The sequence below is a fragment of the Periophthalmus magnuspinnatus genome, chromosome 10 (genome assembly GCF_009829125.3).
Source record: "Periophthalmus magnuspinnatus isolate fPerMag1 chromosome 10, fPerMag1.2.pri, whole genome shotgun sequence".
Lineage (NCBI taxonomy): Eukaryota > Metazoa > Chordata > Actinopteri > Gobiiformes > Gobiidae > Periophthalmus > Periophthalmus magnuspinnatus.
Window position 1 is genome coordinate 5,601,068 of NC_047135.1, and position 18,185 is coordinate 5,619,252.

The 18,185-nt window shown below is 41.8% G+C and overlaps 3 protein-coding genes across 7 annotated transcripts in view; all 3 read right to left on the minus strand.

The window, feature by feature from the left end:
* Positions 1–18,185, minus strand: part of LOC117377461 (protocadherin gamma-C5-like) — a 157,628-nt gene that overhangs the window by 85,045 nt on the left and 54,398 nt on the right. For 2 of the 5 annotated variants that reach the window (XM_055224823.1, XM_055224818.1), the window contains exon 1: positions 5,607–7,957. The exons of 2 other annotated variants lie outside the window; for them this stretch is intronic. In XM_055224823.1, the coding sequence (XP_055080798.1) occupies positions 5,607–7,943 (2,337 nt within the window). In that variant the 5' untranslated portion in view covers positions 7,944–7,957. Of the gene's footprint in view, positions 1–2,292; positions 4,644–5,606; positions 7,958–18,185 lie in introns of those variants that run through there. One more of the 5 variants, XM_033973892.2, reaches the window with a different exon arrangement.
* LOC117377972 (uncharacterized) lies at positions 8,100–14,718 on the minus strand. Its single transcript, XM_033974511.2, has 3 exons — positions 12,210–14,718; positions 8,922–11,357; positions 8,100–8,264 (listed from the first exon to the last, which is right to left on the minus strand). Exons 1-3 carry the CDS (start codon positions 14,631–14,633, stop codon positions 8,100–8,102), a joined length of 5,025 nt encoding a protein of 1,674 aa, XP_033830402.2. The 5' UTR covers positions 14,634–14,718.
* Positions 14,665–18,086, minus strand: LOC117377974 (protocadherin beta-15-like). Its single transcript, XM_055225004.1, has 3 exons — positions 17,664–18,086; positions 15,642–16,379; positions 14,665–14,673 (listed from the first exon to the last, which is right to left on the minus strand). Exons 1-3 carry the CDS (start codon positions 18,063–18,065, stop codon positions 14,665–14,667), a joined length of 1,149 nt encoding a protein of 382 aa, XP_055080979.1. The 5' UTR covers positions 18,066–18,086.

Sequence of the window (18,185 nt, forward strand, 5' to 3'; positions counted from 1 at the left end):
TGTAACACGTTTAAATAGTCCAAATGCCATGATGAAAAAAGACTCGTCAAATCAATCCACGCTAACAGAACTACACACAATGTTAAATATGTAATTTCGTCAGGTTATATCTCTATTGTAGAGATGAAGGCGGACTGAAAAGCCGCTGTGCTCCTCGAGACAAAACGCAGTGATGGGAGGGAATAACACAGATCCACAGAACGCTCTAAACGACTCACAGGACAACAGCGTCACTATGAGGACAAAACCCGGAACTATTGGCCACAGACTCATTTAGGCGCATACATTAACGGGCATCAAGGGGACTGACCTTTGCACTTGTCACATTAAAAATACTGGAAAACAACAAAAGGGTATATATAGTATTTAAGAAGCAATTACTAGAAGATTTGGCAGTTCTTAATAGCAACAATAGAACTGCCTGTAAGTGGAAACATTTGAATACAATACTGCAGATAACGCACACAATTTGACCAAAAATGCAATTGTTTTTTACATTTAAATAAAGCAGTCCTAGTTTCAAAGTGATCATTTTACATTAGTTTATTTATGTATCTTATTTGATGAAGAGAGAAAGTTTGAAAACATAACAATTGAAGAAATTCACTGTAGTTTGCTCCAGAAGAAGAACAAGAAATCAGCACCATGGACAGCGCATAGCTTTGAAGGAGTACACGTTTAAGATGATGGTAGAGTACTGAAGTTTGAGTTACATTACCTCAAAATGTAAATATGACTATGCACCCTTGTTTCCCTTGTTTTGATTTAGATCTAATGATGGAAGTATAAAACAACAGAGTTAGGAAAACAATAGTAATAGTCAGTAGACCGAGCCAACAAACAAAAACTGGAATGAAATAGGTCTGTCAGTTTCACTATGATTAGCTCCTCTCTTCAAATAAATAAGGCAGTGTCCACAAATCTGAACAGAACTGAAAAAAGCCGCTTAGATCTCTAAAACGTTCATCTAGTTGACAGAATTGAAATTTTCTTTTGCTATACCTGTAAACCTCTGATGCAAGATTGGTAAATGTAATGCCAAAGTGTGGAACATTCCAAGCAAAGCAATATCATCTATCGTCTATCAAAGCAAGCTGGTAATGTCAACCAGAAAAATTACCTAGGGCCCCTTTAATTCAGTTCAACAGTCACAACCTTTTCCGTTTGAGTTTTTTTCTCCTGTGACACAAAGTACCACATTATTGAAGTCACCAAAATTATTCAAAGCTGAAAAGTCAAGCTGTGACTGTGGCATTTCCACCATGACTGCATGGGCATCTGGGCTTTCTAGCTGTTCTGTGGCTGCATCTGTTTGAACGGGTGTATTTGCTGGTTGTTCCTGTTCTTGTATGTCCCGATGCTCCTGGCAGGATCTCTAGGCTCAAAGATTATGGGCATGTTTTCATTTGTGCTGTTCAGATTTACAAATGCTTGTTAATCATCTGTAAGTTCTGTAAGTGACATACACTTTCTATTTCATGGTTTCTTTACTCTTTTAAAAATGAATTCATTTAGTAAATAATTAATTATTAAGTTGTAAATTGGTTCATAAGTCATTTATTTTAGTTACCTACTCTAAAACTTTAAAAATGCTTCATTAATGAGCAGGCTTTTTTTTATTTTATTTTATTTTTTTATCTAGAATTAGTAAATGGTGTTAAACATTTGTCAAAGATAAGTTCTTTTTAGTCAATGATTACATAATTTAACATATTAAAGGCTTTGTTGTTCATTTTTAGTCTAGAATTAGTCAATTATTATCAAATCATCAAAATGATTAAACAAAGATAATATGTAAATAAGGAATACATTTATTTGTCTGTGATTAACATATTATTCTTAAACATTCATAATGACTAAGTACATGTTAGCATATTATCAGTAAATGTTTGAATAGTTCATGACTAAAATTATTATATAAAACTGTTAATGAGTATGTAATTGTTAGTACATGAGTAGTTAATGATTAATAAACATTTGTAAATGATTCGTAGATGTGCCTTAATAAACATTTTGACATATTTTGGAAATAAGTATTACACATTTTTTGACCATGTTTGTAAATGATGATTAAAAATGTGTTAATGAGTCATTTTTAGTATATGATTGGTTAATTGTAATTTAACATTTACAAATTATTTTTAGGTATGACTTATGATAAAGTGTTGCTAACAGAGGATAAAACTAAATCAAGCGCTTCAAAGTAACAAATTTAGTAATACCGTATTTATATGTAATGAAATCAGCACGTCTATGTCCAAGTGCATCATTACAATAAAAATATTGCCTCACCAAAGTAGAGTTCGTTGATCTCTGATGTCCATTCTGCGCAGAATCAGTCCCGACGTCATCAACACTGACCAAACTTTGACTCATCGGCTGCATGTATTTAATGTCACTCTTTCTGGAGTCTGTGGTCCTGCACGTGTCATAATTGTACACGTGTGGGAGGGTCCCTGTGCCCAGAGTGTCTGAGTAACGTGGAGGATAATATGGGATCACTGGCAGATTGGAGTGATACAGGATGCGAGACTGTCTCCATCTGTAGATTTTCACTGATATAATGACCACTACACACGTGATGAACAGAAAGGAGACTACAGCCAGAGCCAGCACTAAGTAAAAAGTCAGGTTGTCATTGTACTCCTTGTCGTGCGTAAAGTCAGTGAACTCAGACAGTACTTCAGGAAAGCTGTCCGCCACCGCCACGTTAACAATGACTGTAGCTGAACGAGAGGGCTGCCCGTTGTCCTCCACTATAACAGTCAGTCTCTGTTTCACTGCATCTTTATCAGTCACTTGGCGGATAGTTCTTATTTCTCCATTCTGTGAGCCCACTTCAAACAGCGCCCTGTCCGCGGCTTTCTGCAGTTTATAGGAGAGCCAGGCATTCTGTCCAGAGTCCACATCCACAGCCACCACTTTAGTGACCAGATAGCCCACATCTGCTGAACGAGGCACCATCTCAGCCACCAGAGAGCCCCCAGTCTGGACTGGGTACAGCACCTGAGGGGCGTTGTCGTTCTGGTCCTGAACCAGGATTTTCACAGTCACGTTGCTGCTGAGAGGAGGAGAGCCTCCGTCCTGCGCTTTGATTACGCACACAAACTCTTTGGTTTGTTCATAGTCAAAGGAGCGCGCGGCACTAATAACTCCATTTTCTGAATTTACAGAGATAAAACTAGAAACAGGAGACCCACCAATGGCACACTCCTCTAAAATGTACGACACACGCGCGTTCTGGTTTTCATCCGGGTCTTTGGCAGTTACACTGAGCACATAATGACTGGGGGAGTTATTCTCTGTTATTGTTGCGTCGTAGAGTGCACGCGTGAACACTGGAGGGTTATCATTCACATCTGAGACTTTTAGATGAAACGTTTTTGCTACAGAGAGTGGAGGCTTTCCTGAGTCTGACGCGATTACTGTGATGTTAAATTCTGACAGACTTTCTCGGTCAAATGGCGCATTAGTTACCAGCGCGTAATAGTTTCTAACATTGGATTTCAATTCAACGGGAGCGCTTCCTTCCACTGCGCACCTCACCTGTCCGTTTTCACCTGAATCCAAATCTTTAACATTAATTATACCGATGGTAGTGCCTACGGGAGAGTCCTCTGACACAGGGCTAGTGAATGACATCACATTAATAATCGGTGCATTATCATTGACGTCAATAATATGTATTTCAACTTCACAAGTGTCAGTGAGTCCACCTTGGTCTTTGGCTTCTACCCTGAACTCAAACTTATTATCCTTTTCAAAGTCCATGCTTTTGTCGACCAAAATTGCTCCAGTAGTTTGATTTATTTTAAAGTAATCACCTTTTGGCGACTTAGATTTTGAAAAAGAGTACGTCACTTTTCCGTTTGCCCCCATGTCAATATCAGTGGCGTTCACCGTCACGACATGAGTGCCTTTGGGAGAATTTTCAGTCACGGATGCTTTATAAATGCTCTGATTAAACACAGGGACGTTGTCATTGGCATCTAAGACAATTATATTTATATTTACTGTTCCTGATCTCTGCGGACTCCCCCCGTCAACAGCCACTAGTTTAAAATTAAGACGCGGTTGTGTTTCTCTGTCTAACGCGTTCTGAAGGACCATTACACTATATTTAGTACCGTCAGGATTAACATGCTGCTTTAAAGCGAAATTATCATTTGGGGACAAAATATAGTTTTGTAATCCATTCTCTCCCACATCAGCATCACGTGCAGCTTCCAAGTCAAAACGAGACCCGATCATTGCTGCTTCACCGATTTCAAAATCCAGCTGTTTACTCTCAAAACTGGGCGCATTGTCGTTTACATCCAGCACCTCTATAGTCACGGGGTGTAACTCCATCGGGTTTTCCAGTAAAATCTCAAAGGTGAAGCTGCAGGGCGTCACGTCTCCACAGAGCTGCTCTCTGTCTATCCTCTCATTCACCACCAGAGTCCCTTTGTCTGTCTTCAGCTCGGCGTACTGAACATTTTCTCCCGTCACGATACGAGCTCGGCCTGAACGAAGCCTTTTTATGTCCAAACCCAAGTCCTGTGCGACGTTACCAATAAGAGAGCCCTTCCTCATCTCCTCTGGGATTGAGTAGCGGATCTGTGCATCGACTTGAATCAAAAATAACATCAAGAAAATACACGACGACACAGCCTGAATAGATGGAACGAAACATGCATCTAATGATGTAACACGTTTAAATAGTCCAAATGCCATGATGAAAAAAGACTCGTCAAATCAATCCACGTTAACAGAACTGCTCACAATGTTAAATATGTAATTTCGTCAGGTTATATCTGTATTGTAGAGGTGAAGGCGGACTGAAAAGCCGCTGTGCTCCTCGAGACAAAACGCAGTGATGGGAGGGAATAACACAGATCCACAGAACGCTCTAAACGACTCACAGGACAACAGCGTCACTATGAGGACAAAACCCGAAACTATTAGCCACTGAATTAGTTGAGCACATACATTAACGTGCACCAAGGGGATTGCTTTTGCACTTGTCAAATTAAACATGACAATATAATGTATACTATTTAAATATACGACTGGACAATGTATACTATTTGAGAATTAATTACACTGTTTGGCCGTTTCAGTATTATATTAATTAATAAGGTAACAAAGAATGGCGTGACAGTTTCAGAGTTAAACATCAAATTAAATAACAGGGCTACGGAAAAGGTGCATACATTTGACAAAAAATTACATTATTTTCCTAGTGAAAATGTGATAATTGCACAGTAATTGATTAAGGGAGGGACGCTTAAAAAACAAAAAAAAAAAAAAATAAAATATCAGTGAAGACTGGCTGTAGTTGGACGTCAAAACGTATAGAACAGAAATATCAGCAGCATGGACAGTGCACAGACACGAACGTTTGGATGGAACAGATGGAGAAATATTGGTTTTAATGAGAGAGGAATAGCAATAAACCAAGAAGCCCTGAACCAACTACAGTAAGTACTGTGTACGGATCAGAATGCTTCCCAGACAGAGACAATTGTTAAAATGTTTTTTTGTTTTTGTTTTTTCTTTTTTTATGCAATGAAATCTATATGCATATGCTGAAGCGCATTATTACAATGAAAATATTGCCTCACCAATGTAGAGTTTGCTGATCTCTGATGTCCATTCTGCGCAGAATCAGCACCGACGTCATCAACACTGACCAAACTTTGACTCATCGGCTGCATGTATTTAATGTCACTCTTTCTGGAGTCTGTGGTCCTGCACGTGTCGTAATTGTACACGTGTGGGAGGGTCCCTGTGCCCAGAGTGTCTGAGTAACGTGGAGGATAATATGGGATCACTGGCAGATTGGAGTGATACAGGATGCGAGACTGTCTCCATCTGTAGATTTTCACTGATATAATGACCACTACACACGTGATGAACAGAAAGGAGACTACAGCCAGAGCCAGCACTAAGTAAAAAGTCAGGTTGTCATTGTACTCCTTGTCGTGCGTAAAGTCAGTGAACTCAGACAGTACTTCAGGAAAGCTGTCCGCCACCGCCACGTTAACAATGACTGTAGCTGAACGAGAGGGCTGCCCGTTGTCCTCCACTATAACAGTCAGTCTCTGTTTCACTGCATCTTTATCAGTCACTTGGCGGATAGTTCTTATTTCTCCATTCTGTGAGCCCACTTCAAACAGCGCCCTGTCTGCGGCTTTCTGCAGTTTATAGGAGAGCCAGGCATTCTGTCCAGAGTCCACATCCACAGCCACCACTTTAGTGACCAGATAGCCCACATCTGCTGAACGAGGCACCATCTCAGCCACCAGAGAGCCCCCAGTCTGGACTGGGTACAGCACCTGAGGGGCGTTGTCGTTCTGGTCCTGAACCAGGATTTTCACAGTCACGTTGCTGCTGAGAGGAGGAGAGCCTCCGTCCTGCGCTTTGATTACGCACACAAACTCTTTGGTTTGTTCATAGTCAAAGGAGCGCGCGGCACTAATAACTCCATTTTCTGAATTTACAGAGATAAAACTAGAAACAGGAGACCCACCAATGGCACACTCCTCTAAAATGTACGACACACGCGCGTTCTGGTTTTCATCCGGGTCTTTGGCAGTTACACTGAGCACATAATGACTGGGGGAGTTATTCTCTGTTATTGTTGCGTCGTAGAGTGCACGCGTGAACACTGGAGGGTTATCATTCACATCTGAGACTTTTAGATGAAACGTTTTTGCTACAGAGAGTGGAGGCTTTCCTGAGTCTGACGCGATTACTGTGATGTTAAATTCTGACAGACTTTCTCGGTCAAATGGCGCATTAGTTACCAGCGCGTAATAGTTTCTAACATTGGATTTCAATTCAACGGGAGCGCTTCCTTCCACTGCGCACCTCACCTGTCCGTTTTCACCTGAATCCAAATCTTTAACATTAATTATACCGATGGTAGTGCCTACGGGAGAGTCCTCTGACACAGGGCTAGTGAATGACATCACATTAATAATCGGTGCATTATCATTGACGTCAATAATATGTATTTCAACTTCACAAGTGTCAGTGAGTCCACCTTGGTCTTTGGCTTCTACCCTGAACTCAAACTTATTATCCTTTTCAAAGTCCATGCTTTTGTCGACCAAAATTGCTCCAGTAGTTTGATTTATTTTAAAGTAATCACCTTTTGGCGACTTAGATTTTGAAAAAGAGTACGTCACTTTTCCGTTTGCCCCCATGTCAATATCAGTGGCGTTCACCGTCACGACATGAGTGCCTTTGGGAGAATTTTCAGTCACGGATGCTTTATAAATGCTCTGATTAAACACAGGGACGTTGTCATTGGCATCTAAGACAATTATATTTATATTTACTGTTCCTGATCTCTGCGGACTCCCCCCGTCAACAGCCACTAGTTTAAAATTAAGACGCGGTTGTGTTTCTCTGTCTAACGCGTTCTGAAGGACCATTACACTATATTTAGTACCGTCAGGATTAACATGCTGCTTTAAAGCGAAATTATCATTTGGGGACAAAATATAGTTTTGTAATCCATTCTCTCCCACATCAGCATCACGTGCAGCTTCCAAGTCAAAACGAGACCCGATCATTGCTGCTTCACCGATTTCAAAATCCAGCTGTTTACTCTCAAAACTGGGCGCATTGTCGTTTACATCCAGCACCTCTATAGTCACGGGGTGTAACTCCATCGGGTTTTCCAGTAAAATCTCAAAGGTGAAGCTGCAGGGCGTCACGTCTCCACAGAGCTGCTCTCTGTCTATCCTCTCATTCACCACCAGAGTCCCTTTGTCTGTCTTCAGCTCGGCGTACTGAACATTTTCTCCCGTCACGATACGAGCTCGGCCTGAACGAAGCCTTTTTATGTCCAAACCCAAGTCCTGTGCGACGTTACCAATAAGAGAGCCCTTCCTCATCTCCTCTGGGATTGAGTAGCGGATCTGTGCATCGACTTGAATCAAAAATAACATCAAGAAAATACACGACGACACAGCCTGAATAGATGGAACGAAACATGCATCTAATGATGTAACACGTTTAAATAGTCCAAATGCCATGATGAAAAAAGACTCGTCAAATCAATCCACGTTAACAGAACTGCTCACAATGTTAAATATGTAATTTCGTCAGGTTATATCTGTATTGTAGAGGTGAAGGCGGACTGAAAAGCCGCTGTGCTCCTCGAGACAAAACGCAGTGATGGGAGGGAATAACACAGATCCACAGAACGCTCTAAACGACTCACAGGACAACAGCGTCACTATGAGGACAAAACCCGAAACTATTAGCCACTGAATTAGTTGAGCACATACATTAACGTGCACCAAGGGGATTGCTTTTGCACTTGTCAAATTAAACATGACAATATAATGTATACTATTTAAATATACGACTGGACAATGTATACTATTTGAGAATTAATTACACTGTTTGGCCGTTTCAGTATTATATTAATTAATAAGGTAACAAAGAATGGCGTGACAGTTTCAGAGTTAAACATCAAATTAAATAACAGGGCTACGGAAAAGGTGCATACATTTGACAAAAAATTACATTATTTTCCTAGTGAAAATGTGATAATTGCACAGTAATTGATTAAGGGAGGGACGCTTAAAAAACAAAAAAAAACAAAAAAAAAAATATCAGTGAAGACTGGCTGTAGTTGGACGTCAAAACGTATAGAACAGAAATATCAGCAGCATGGACAGTGCACAGACACGAACGTTTGGATGGAACAGATGGAGAAATATTGGTTTTAATGAGAGAGGAATAGCAATAAACCAAGAAGCCCTGAACCAACTACAGTAAGTACTGTGTACGGATCAGAATGCTTCCCAGACAGAGACAATTGTTAAAATGTTTTTTTGTTTTTGTTTTTTCTTTTTTTATGCAATGAAATCTATATGCATATGCTGAAGCGCATTATTACAATGAAAATATTGCCTCACCAATGTAGAGTTTGCTGATCTCTGATGTCCATTCTGCGCAGAATCAGCACCGACGTCATCAACACTGACCAAACTTTGACTCATCGGCTGCATGTATTTAATGTCACTCTTTCTGGAGTCTGTGGTCCTGCACGTGTCGTAATTGTACACGTGTGGGAGGGTCCCTGTGCCCAGAGTGTCTGAGTAACGTGGAGGATAATATGGGATCACTGGCAGATTGGAGTGATACAGGATGCGAGACTGTCTCCATCTGTAGATTTTCACTGATATAATGACCACTACACACGTGATGAACAGAAAGGAGACTACAGCCAGAGCCAGCACTAAGTAAAAAGTCAGGTTGTCATTGTACTCCTTGTCGTGCGTAAAGTCAGTGAACTCAGACAGTACTTCAGGAAAGCTGTCCGCCACCGCCACGTTAACAATGACTGTAGCTGAACGAGAGGGCTGCCCGTTGTCCTCCACTATAACAGTCAGTCTCTGTTTCACTGCATCTTTATCAGTCACTTGGCGGATAGTTCTTATTTCTCCATTCTGTGAGCCCACTTCAAACAGCGCCCTGTCTGCGGCTTTCTGCAGTTTATAGGAGAGCCAGGCATTCTGTCCAGAGTCCACATCCACAGCCACCACTTTAGTGACCAGATAGCCCACATCTGCTGAACGAGGCACCATCTCAGCCACCAGAGAGCCCCCAGTCTGGACTGGGTACAGCACCTGAGGGGCGTTGTCGTTCTGGTCCTGAACCAGGATTTTCACAGTCACGTTGCTGCTGAGAGGAGGAGAGCCTCCGTCCTGCGCTTTGATTACGCACACAAACTCTTTGGTTTGTTCATAGTCAAAGGAGCGCGCGGCACTAATAACTCCGTTTTCTGAGTTAATAGAGATATAACCAGAAACAGGAGACCCACCAATGGCACACTCCTCTAAAATGTACGACACACGCGCGTTCTGGTTTTCATCCGGGTCTTTGGCAGTTACACTGAGCACATAATGACTGGGGGAGTTATTCTCTGTTATTGTTGCGTCGTAGAGTGCACGCGTGAACACTGGAGGGTTATCATTCACATCTGAGACTTTTAGATTAAACGTTTTTGCTGCAGAGAGTGGAGGCTTTCCTGAGTCTGACGCGATTACTGTGATGTTAAATTCTGACAGACTTTCTCGGTCAAATGGCGCATTAGTTACCAGCGCGTAATAGTTTCTAACATTGGATTTCAATTCAACGGGAGCGCTTCCTTCCACTGCGCACCTCACCTGTCCGTTTTCACCTGAATCCAAATCTTTAACATTAATTATACCGATGGTAGTGCCTACGGGAGAGTCCTCTGACACAGGGCTAGTGAATGACATCACATTAATAATCGGTGCATTATCATTGACGTCAATAATATGTATTTCAACTTCACAAGTGTCAGTGAGTCCACCTTGGTCTTTGGCTTCTACCCTGAACTCAAACTTATTATCCTTTTCAAAGTCCATGCTTTTTTCGACCAAAATTGTTCCAGTAGTTTGATTTATTTTAAAGTAATCACCTTTTGGCGGCTTAGATTTTGAAAAAGAGTACGTCACTTTTCCATATGCCCCCATGTCAATATCAGTGGCGTTCACCGTCACGACATGAGTGCCTTTGGGAGAATTTTCAGTCACGGATGCTTTATAAATGCTCTGATTAAACACAGGGGCGTTGTCATTGGCATCTAAGACAATTATATTTATATTTACTGTTCCTGATCTCTGCGGACTTCCTCCGTCAACAGCCACTAGTTTTAGATTAAGGCGCGGATGTGTTTCTCTGTCTAACGCGTTCTGAAGGACCATTACACTATATTTAGTACCGTCAGGATTAACATGCTGCTTTAAAGCGAAATTATCATTCGGAGTCAATATATAGTTTTGTAATCCATTCTCTCCCACATCAGCATCACGTGCAGCTTCCAAGTCAAAGCGCGATCCTATTATTGCTGTTTCACCGATTTCAAAATCCAGCTGTTTACTCTGAAAAGTGGGCGCATTGTCGTTTACATCCAGCACCTCTATAGTCACGGGGTGTAACTCCATCGGGTTTTCCAGTAAAATCTCAAAGGTGAAGCTGCAGGGCGTCACGTCTCCACAGAGCTGCTCTCTGTCTATCCTCTCATTCACCACCAGAGTCCCTTTGTCTGTCTTCAGCTCAGCGTACTGAACATTTTCTCCCGTCACGATACGAGCTCGGCCTGAACGAAGCCTTTTTATGTCCAAACCCAAGTCCTGTGCGACGTTACCAATAAGAGAGCCCTTCCTCATCTCCTCTGGGATTGAGTAGCGGATCTGTGCATCGACTTGAATCAAAAATAACATCAAGAAAATACACGACGACACAGCCTGTATAGATGGAACGAAACATGCCTCTAATGATGTAACACGTTTAAATAGTCCAAATGCCATGATGAAAAAAGACTCGTCAAATCAATCCACGCTAACAGAACTGCTCACAATGTTAGATATGTAATTTCGTCAGGTTATATCTGTATTGTAGAGATGAAGGCGGACTGAAAAGCCGCTGTGCTCCTCGAGACAAAACGCAGTGATGGGAGGGAATAACACAGATCCACAGAACGCTCTAAACGACTCACAGGACAACAGCGTCACTATGAGGACAAAACCCGGAACTATTAGCCACTGATTTAGTTGAGCACATACATTAACGTGCACCAAGGGGATTGCCTTTGCACTTGTCAAATTAAACATGACATGAAAATGTATATTATTTAAGTATACGACTGGACAATGAAAACTATTTGAGAACTAATTACACTGTTTGGCCGTTTCAGTATTATATCAATGAATCAGGTAACAAAGAATGGCGTGACAGTTTCAGAGTTAAACATCAAATTAAATAACAGAACTACGGAAAAAAAACAACAAAAAAAAACAACATACTTTTCCTAGTGAAAATTTGATAATTGCACAGTAATTGATTAAGGGAGGGACGCTTAAAAACAGAAAATATCAGTGAAGACTGGCTGTAGCTGGACGTCAAAACGTGTAGAACAGAAAAATCAGCACCATGGACAGTGCACAGACACGAATGTTTGGATGGAACAGATGGAGAAATATCGGTTTTAATGAGAGAGGAATAGCAATAAACCAAGAAGCCCTGAACCAACTACAGTAAGTACTGTGTACGGATCAGAATGCTTCCCAGAAAGAAACAATTGTTAAAATGTGTTTTTTTTTTTTTTTTTTTAATGCAATGAAATCTATATGCATATGTTGAAGCGCATTAATACAATGAAAATATTGCCTCACCAATGTAGAGTTTGCTGATCTCTGATGTCCATTCTGCGCAGAATCAGCACCGACGTCATCAACACTGACCAGACTTTGACTCATCGGCTGCATGTATTTAATGTCACTCTTTCTGGAGTCTGTGGTCCTGCACGTGTCATAATTGTACACGTGTGGGAGGGTCCCTGTGCCCAGAGTGTCTGAGTAACGTGGAGGATAATATGGGATCACTGGCAGATTGGAGTGATACAGGATGCGAGACTGTCTCCATCTGTAGATTTTCACTGATATAATGACCACTACACACGTGATGAACAGAAAGGAGACTACAGCCAGAGCCAGCACTAAGTAAAAAGTCAGGTTGTCATTGTACTCCTTGTCGTGCGTAAAGTCAGTGAACTCAGACAGTACTTCAGGAAAGCTGTCCGCCACCGCCACGTTAACAATGACTGTAGCTGAACGAGAGGGCTGCCCGTTGTCCTCCACTATAACAGTCAGTCTCTGTTTCACTGCATCTTTATCAGTCACTTGGCGGATAGTTCTTATTTCTCCATTCTGTGAGCCCACTTCAAACAGCGCCCTGTCCGCGGCTTTCTGCAGTTTATAGGAGAGCCAGGCATTCTGTCCAGAGTCCACATCCACAGCCACCACTTTAGTGACCAGATAGCCCACATCTGCTGAACGAGGCACCATCTCAGCCACCAGAGAGCCCCCAGTCTGGACTGGGTACAGCACCTGAGGGGCGTTGTCGTTCTGGTCCTGAACCAGGATTTTCACAGTCACGTTGCTGCTGAGAGGAGGAGAGCCTCCGTCCTGCGCTTTGATTACGCACACAAACTCTTTGGTTTGTTCATAGTCAAAGGAGCGCGCGGCACTAATAACTCCGTTTTCTGAGTTAATAGAGATATAACCAGAAACAGGAGACCCACCAATGGCACACTCCTCTAAAATGTATGACACACGCGCGTTCTGGTTTTCATCCGGGTCTTTGGCAGTTACACTGAGCACGTAATGACTGGGGGAGTTATTCTCTGTTATTGTTGCGTCGTAGAGCGCACGTGTGAACACTGGAGGGTTATCATTCACATCTGAGACTTTTAGATGAAACGTTTTTGCTACAGAGAGTGGAGGCTTTCCTGAGTCTGACGCGATTACTGTGATGTTAAATTCTGACAGACTTTCTCGGTCAAATGGCGCATTAGTTACCAGCGCGTAATAGTTTCTAACATTGGATTTCAATTCAACGGGAGCGCTTCCTTCCACTGCGCACCTCACCTGTCCGTTTTCACCTGAATCCAAATCTTTAACATTAATTATGCCGATGGTAGTGCCTACGGGAGAGTCCTCTGACACAGGGCTAGTGAAGGACATCACATTAATAATCGGTGCATTATCATTGACGTCAATAATATGTATTTCAACTTCACAAGTGTCAGTGAGTCCACCTTGGTCTTTGGCTTCTACCCTGAACTCAAACTTATTATCCTTTTCAAAGTCCATGCTTTTTTCGACCAAAATTGCTCCAGTAGTTTGACTTATTTTAAAGTAATCACCTTTTGGCGACTTAGATTTTGAAAAAGAGTACGTCACTTTTCCGTTTGCCCCCATGTCAATATCAGTGGCGTTCACCGTCACGACATGAGTGCCTTTGGGAGAATTTTCAGTCACGGATGCTTTATAAATGCTCTGATTAAACACAGGGGCGTTGTCATTGTTATCTAAGACAACTATATTTATATTTACTGTTCCTGATCTCTGCGGACTCCCCCCGTCAACAGCCACTAGTTTAAGATTAAGACGCGGTTGTGTTTCTCTGTCTAACGCGTTCTGAAGGACCATTACACTATATTTTGTACCGTCAGGATTAACGTGCTGCTTTAAAGCGAAATTATCATTTGGAGACAAAATATAGTTTTGTAATCCATTCTCCCCCACATCGGCATCACGTGCAGCCTCCAAGTCAAAGCGCGACCCGATCATTCGTGCTTCACTGATTTCAAAATCCAGCTGTTTACTCTCAAAAGTGGGCGCATTGTCATTTACATCCAGCACCTCTATAGTCACGGGGTGTAACTCCATCGGGTTTTCCAGTAAAATCTCAAAGGTGAAGCTGCAGGGCGTCACGTCTCCACAGAGCTGCTCTCTGTCTATCCTCTCATTCACCACCAGAGTCCCTTTGTCTGTCTTCAGCTCGGCGTACTGAACATTTTCTCCCGTCACGATACGAGCTCGGCCTGAACGAAGCCTTTTTATGTCCAAACCCAAGTCCTGTGCGACGTTACCAATAAGAGAGCCCTTCCTCATCTCCTCTGGGATTGAGTAGCGGATCTGTGCATCGACTTGAATCAAAAATAACATCAAGAAAATACACGACGACACAGCCTGTATAGATGGAACGAAACATGCCTCTAATGATGTAACACGTTTAAATAGTCCAAATGCCATGATGAAAAAAGACTCGTCAAATCAATCCACGTCAACAGAACTGCTCACAATGTTAAATATGTAATTTCGTCAGGTTATATCTCTATTGTAGAGGTGAAGGCGGACTGAAAAGCCGCTGTGCTCCTCGAGACAAAACGCAGTGATGGGAGGGAATAACACAGATCCACAGAACGCTCTAAACGACTCACAGGACAACAGCGTCACTATGAGGACAAAACCAAGAACTATTAGCCACTGAATTAGCAGGCGTATAAATACATGGGCATCTAGCGGACTGGCCTTTGCACTTTTCACATGGAATGATATTGGAAAACGATACAATTGAATATATAGTATTAATTAAGCAATTAGTAAGAAGCAATTGCTATATTTGTTAGTTTTAATAATAAAAGCAATTAAATAAATTCCGGAAGTGTCAGAAGTAAACACTTAAATATATTACTGTAGGAATGCAACATGAATTTCACCAAAAATGCAATTCTTTGTTATATCTACATAAATCAGTCCCAATTCGCAAGTGATAATTTTACATTGATTTATTTCTGTATCTTGTTTGATGAAAAAGGAAGTGCTGAAAATCTAAAAATTTGTCATTGGCTCCGGAACGTAAAGAAAGCCCAAAGAAAAACAAACCAAAAATCAGCACCAGGGACAGCGCACAGTTTTTAAGTAGCACATGTAGAAGTCGACAGAGTAAAAAAATAAAAGAAAAGAAAAGAATAAGAATAATGAAATAAAATATCACCTCAAAATGTATCAGTCTCAATATGCAACTGCTGAATTAAAAGTTAAAAAAAAAAAAAGTAACTAAGAAATGTTGTGTGACAGAGAGAGAGAGAGAGAATAAAACTAAACCTCATACGAATAGCCTAGATAAAAAAAAAAAAAAAAAGATCATTTTGATCTCATTGGCCTGTCTCAAACTAATTTACCAATGTATTATTTATACGCAAATAAATCAGTATATGTATGTCCAAGCACGTCATCACAATGAAAATATTGCCTTACCAATGTAGAGTTCGTGGATCTCTGATGTCCATTTTGCGCAGAATCAATGTCAACGTCATCAACACTGACCAAACTTTGACTCATCGGCTGCATGTATTTAATGTCACTCTTTCTGGAGTCTGTGGTCCTGCACGTGTCGTAATTGTACACGTGTGGGAGGGTCCCTGTGCCCAGAGTGTCTGAGTAACGTGGAGGATAATATGGGATCACTGGTAGATTGGAGTGATACAGGATGCGAGACTGTCTCCATCTGTAGATTTTCACTGATATAATGACCACTACACACGTGATGAACAGAAAGGAGACTACAGCCAGAGCCAGCACTAAGTAAAATGTCAGGTTGTCATTGTACTCCTTGTCGTGCGTAAAGTCAGTGAACTCAGACAGTACTTCAGGAAAGCTGTCCGCCACCGCCACGTTAACAATGACTGTAGCTGAACGAGAGGGCTGCCCGTTGTCCTCCACTATAACAGTCAGTCTCTGTTTCACTGCATCTTTATCAGTCACTTGGCGGATAGTTCTTATTTCTCCATTCTGTGAGCCCACTTCAAACAGCGCCCTGTCTGCGGCTTTCTGCAGTTTATAGGCGAGCCAGGCATTCTGTCCAGAGTCCACATCCACAGCCACCACTTTAGTGACCAGATAGCCCACATCTGCTGAACGAGGCACCATCTCAGCCACCAGAGAGCCCCCAGTCTGGACTGGGTACAGCACCTGAGGGGCGTTGTCGTTCTGGTCCTGAACCAGGATTTTCACAGTCACGTTGCTGCTGAGAGGAGGAGAGCCTCCGTCCTGCGCTTTGATTACGCACACAAACGCTTTGGTTTGTTCATAGTCAAATGAGCGCGCTGCACTAATAACTCCGTTTTCTGAATTAACAGAGATATAACCAGAAACAGGAGACCCACCGATGTCACATTCCTCTAAAATATATGACACGCGCGCGTTCTGGTTTTCATCCGGGTCTTTGGCAACGACACTAAGCACAGAATAACCGGGAGAGTTATTTTCTTTTATGGCAGCTCTGTAGAGCGCACGTGTGAACACTGGAGGGTTATCATTCACATCTGAAATCTTTAAATTAAAAGTTTTATTGACTGAGAGAGGAGGCTTTCCCGAGTCTGAGGCGATAATTGTGATGTTAAATTCTGATAAACTCTCTCTGTCTAAAGGCGCATTGGTTACGAGCGCGTAATAGTTTCTCAAGTTAGATTTTACTTCAACAGGGGCATTTCCTTCAACTGAACACCTCACCTGTCCGTTTTCGCTTGAATCCAAGTCTTTCACATTAATTATACCGATTGTTGTACCAACCGCAGCGTCCTCTGACACAGGACTAGTGAATGACATCACATTAACCACAGGTGCGTTGTCATTAACGTCTAAAATATCTATTTCTACTTTACATGTATCTGTCAGTCCTCCTTGATCTTTGGCCTCCACTCTAAACTCCAACTTTTTGTCTTTTTCAAAATCTAGTTCTTTCGCTAAAAAAACTCCTCCTGTGATTTCGTTAATTTCAAAGAAATCCGCCACTGAGGCCTTAGATTTGGAAAAGGAGTATGTTACTTCACTGTTTGCACCACTGTCTATGTCACTGGCATTAACCGTCACGACATGAGTGCCTTTGGGAGAATTTTCAGTCACTGATGCTTTATAAATTTTCTGATTGAACACAGGGGCGTTGTCATTTACATCTAAAACGACCACATTTATATTTACTGTACCAGATTTCTGCGGACTTCCCCCGTCAACAGCCACAAGTTTAAGATTAATGTGCGACTGTTTTTCTCTGTCTAATGCGTTTTGAAGAACCATCTGAATGAATTTAGTACCGTCAGGATTAACGTTTTCTTTCAAGACAAAATTATTATTTTGCGTTAACACATATTCTTGTAAACTGTTTTGTCCTACATCAGAATCACCTGCCGCCTCCAAATCAAAGCTCGATCCGATCGTTGCTGCTTCACCGATTTCAAAATCCAGCTGTTTACTCTCAAAACTGGGAGCATTATCATTTACATCCAGCACCTCTATAGTCACAGGGTGTAACTCCATCGGGTTTTCCAGTAAAATCTCAAAGGTGAAGCTGCAGGGCGTCACGTCTCCACAGAGCTGCTCTCTGTCTATCCTCTCATTCACCACCAGAGTCCCTTTGTCTGTCTTCAGCTCGGCGTACTGAACATTTTCTCCCGTCACGATACGAGCTCGGCCTGAACGAAGCCTTTTTATGTCCAAACCCAAGTCCTGTGCGACGTTACCAATAAGAGAGCCCTTCCTCATCTCCTCTGGGATTGAGTAGCGGATCTGTGCATCGACTTGAATCAAAAATAACATCAAGAAAATACACGACGACACAGCCTGTATAGATGGAACGAAACATGCCTCTAATGATGTAACACGTTTAAATAGTCCAAATGCCATGATGAAAAAAGACTCGTCAAATCAATCCACGCTAACAGAACTGCTCACAATGTTAAATATGTAATTTCGTCAGGTTATATCTCTATTGTAGAGATGAAGGCAGACTGAAAAGCCGCTGTG

Coding starts and splice junctions, on each gene's coding strand:
- LOC117377972 (XM_033974511.2), bottom strand. CDS start 14,633: ATGGCATTTGGACTATTTAAACGTGTTACATCATTAGAGGCATGTTTC. Junction 11,358..12,209: donor GATCAGCAAACTCTACATTG/GTGAGGCAATAT, acceptor TGATTTGACGAG/TCTTTTTTCATCATGGCATT. Junction 8,265..8,921: donor GATCAGCAAACTCTACATTG/GTGAGGCAATAT, acceptor CAACTAATTCAG/TGGCTAATAGTTTCGGGTTT.
- LOC117377974 (XM_055225004.1), bottom strand. CDS start 18,065: ATGGCATTTGGACTATTTAAACGTGTTACATCATTAGAGGCATGTTTC. Junction 16,380..17,663: donor TGACTATAGAGGTGCTGGAT/GTAAATGATAAT, acceptor ATCCTGGTTCAG/GACCAGAACGACAACGCCCC.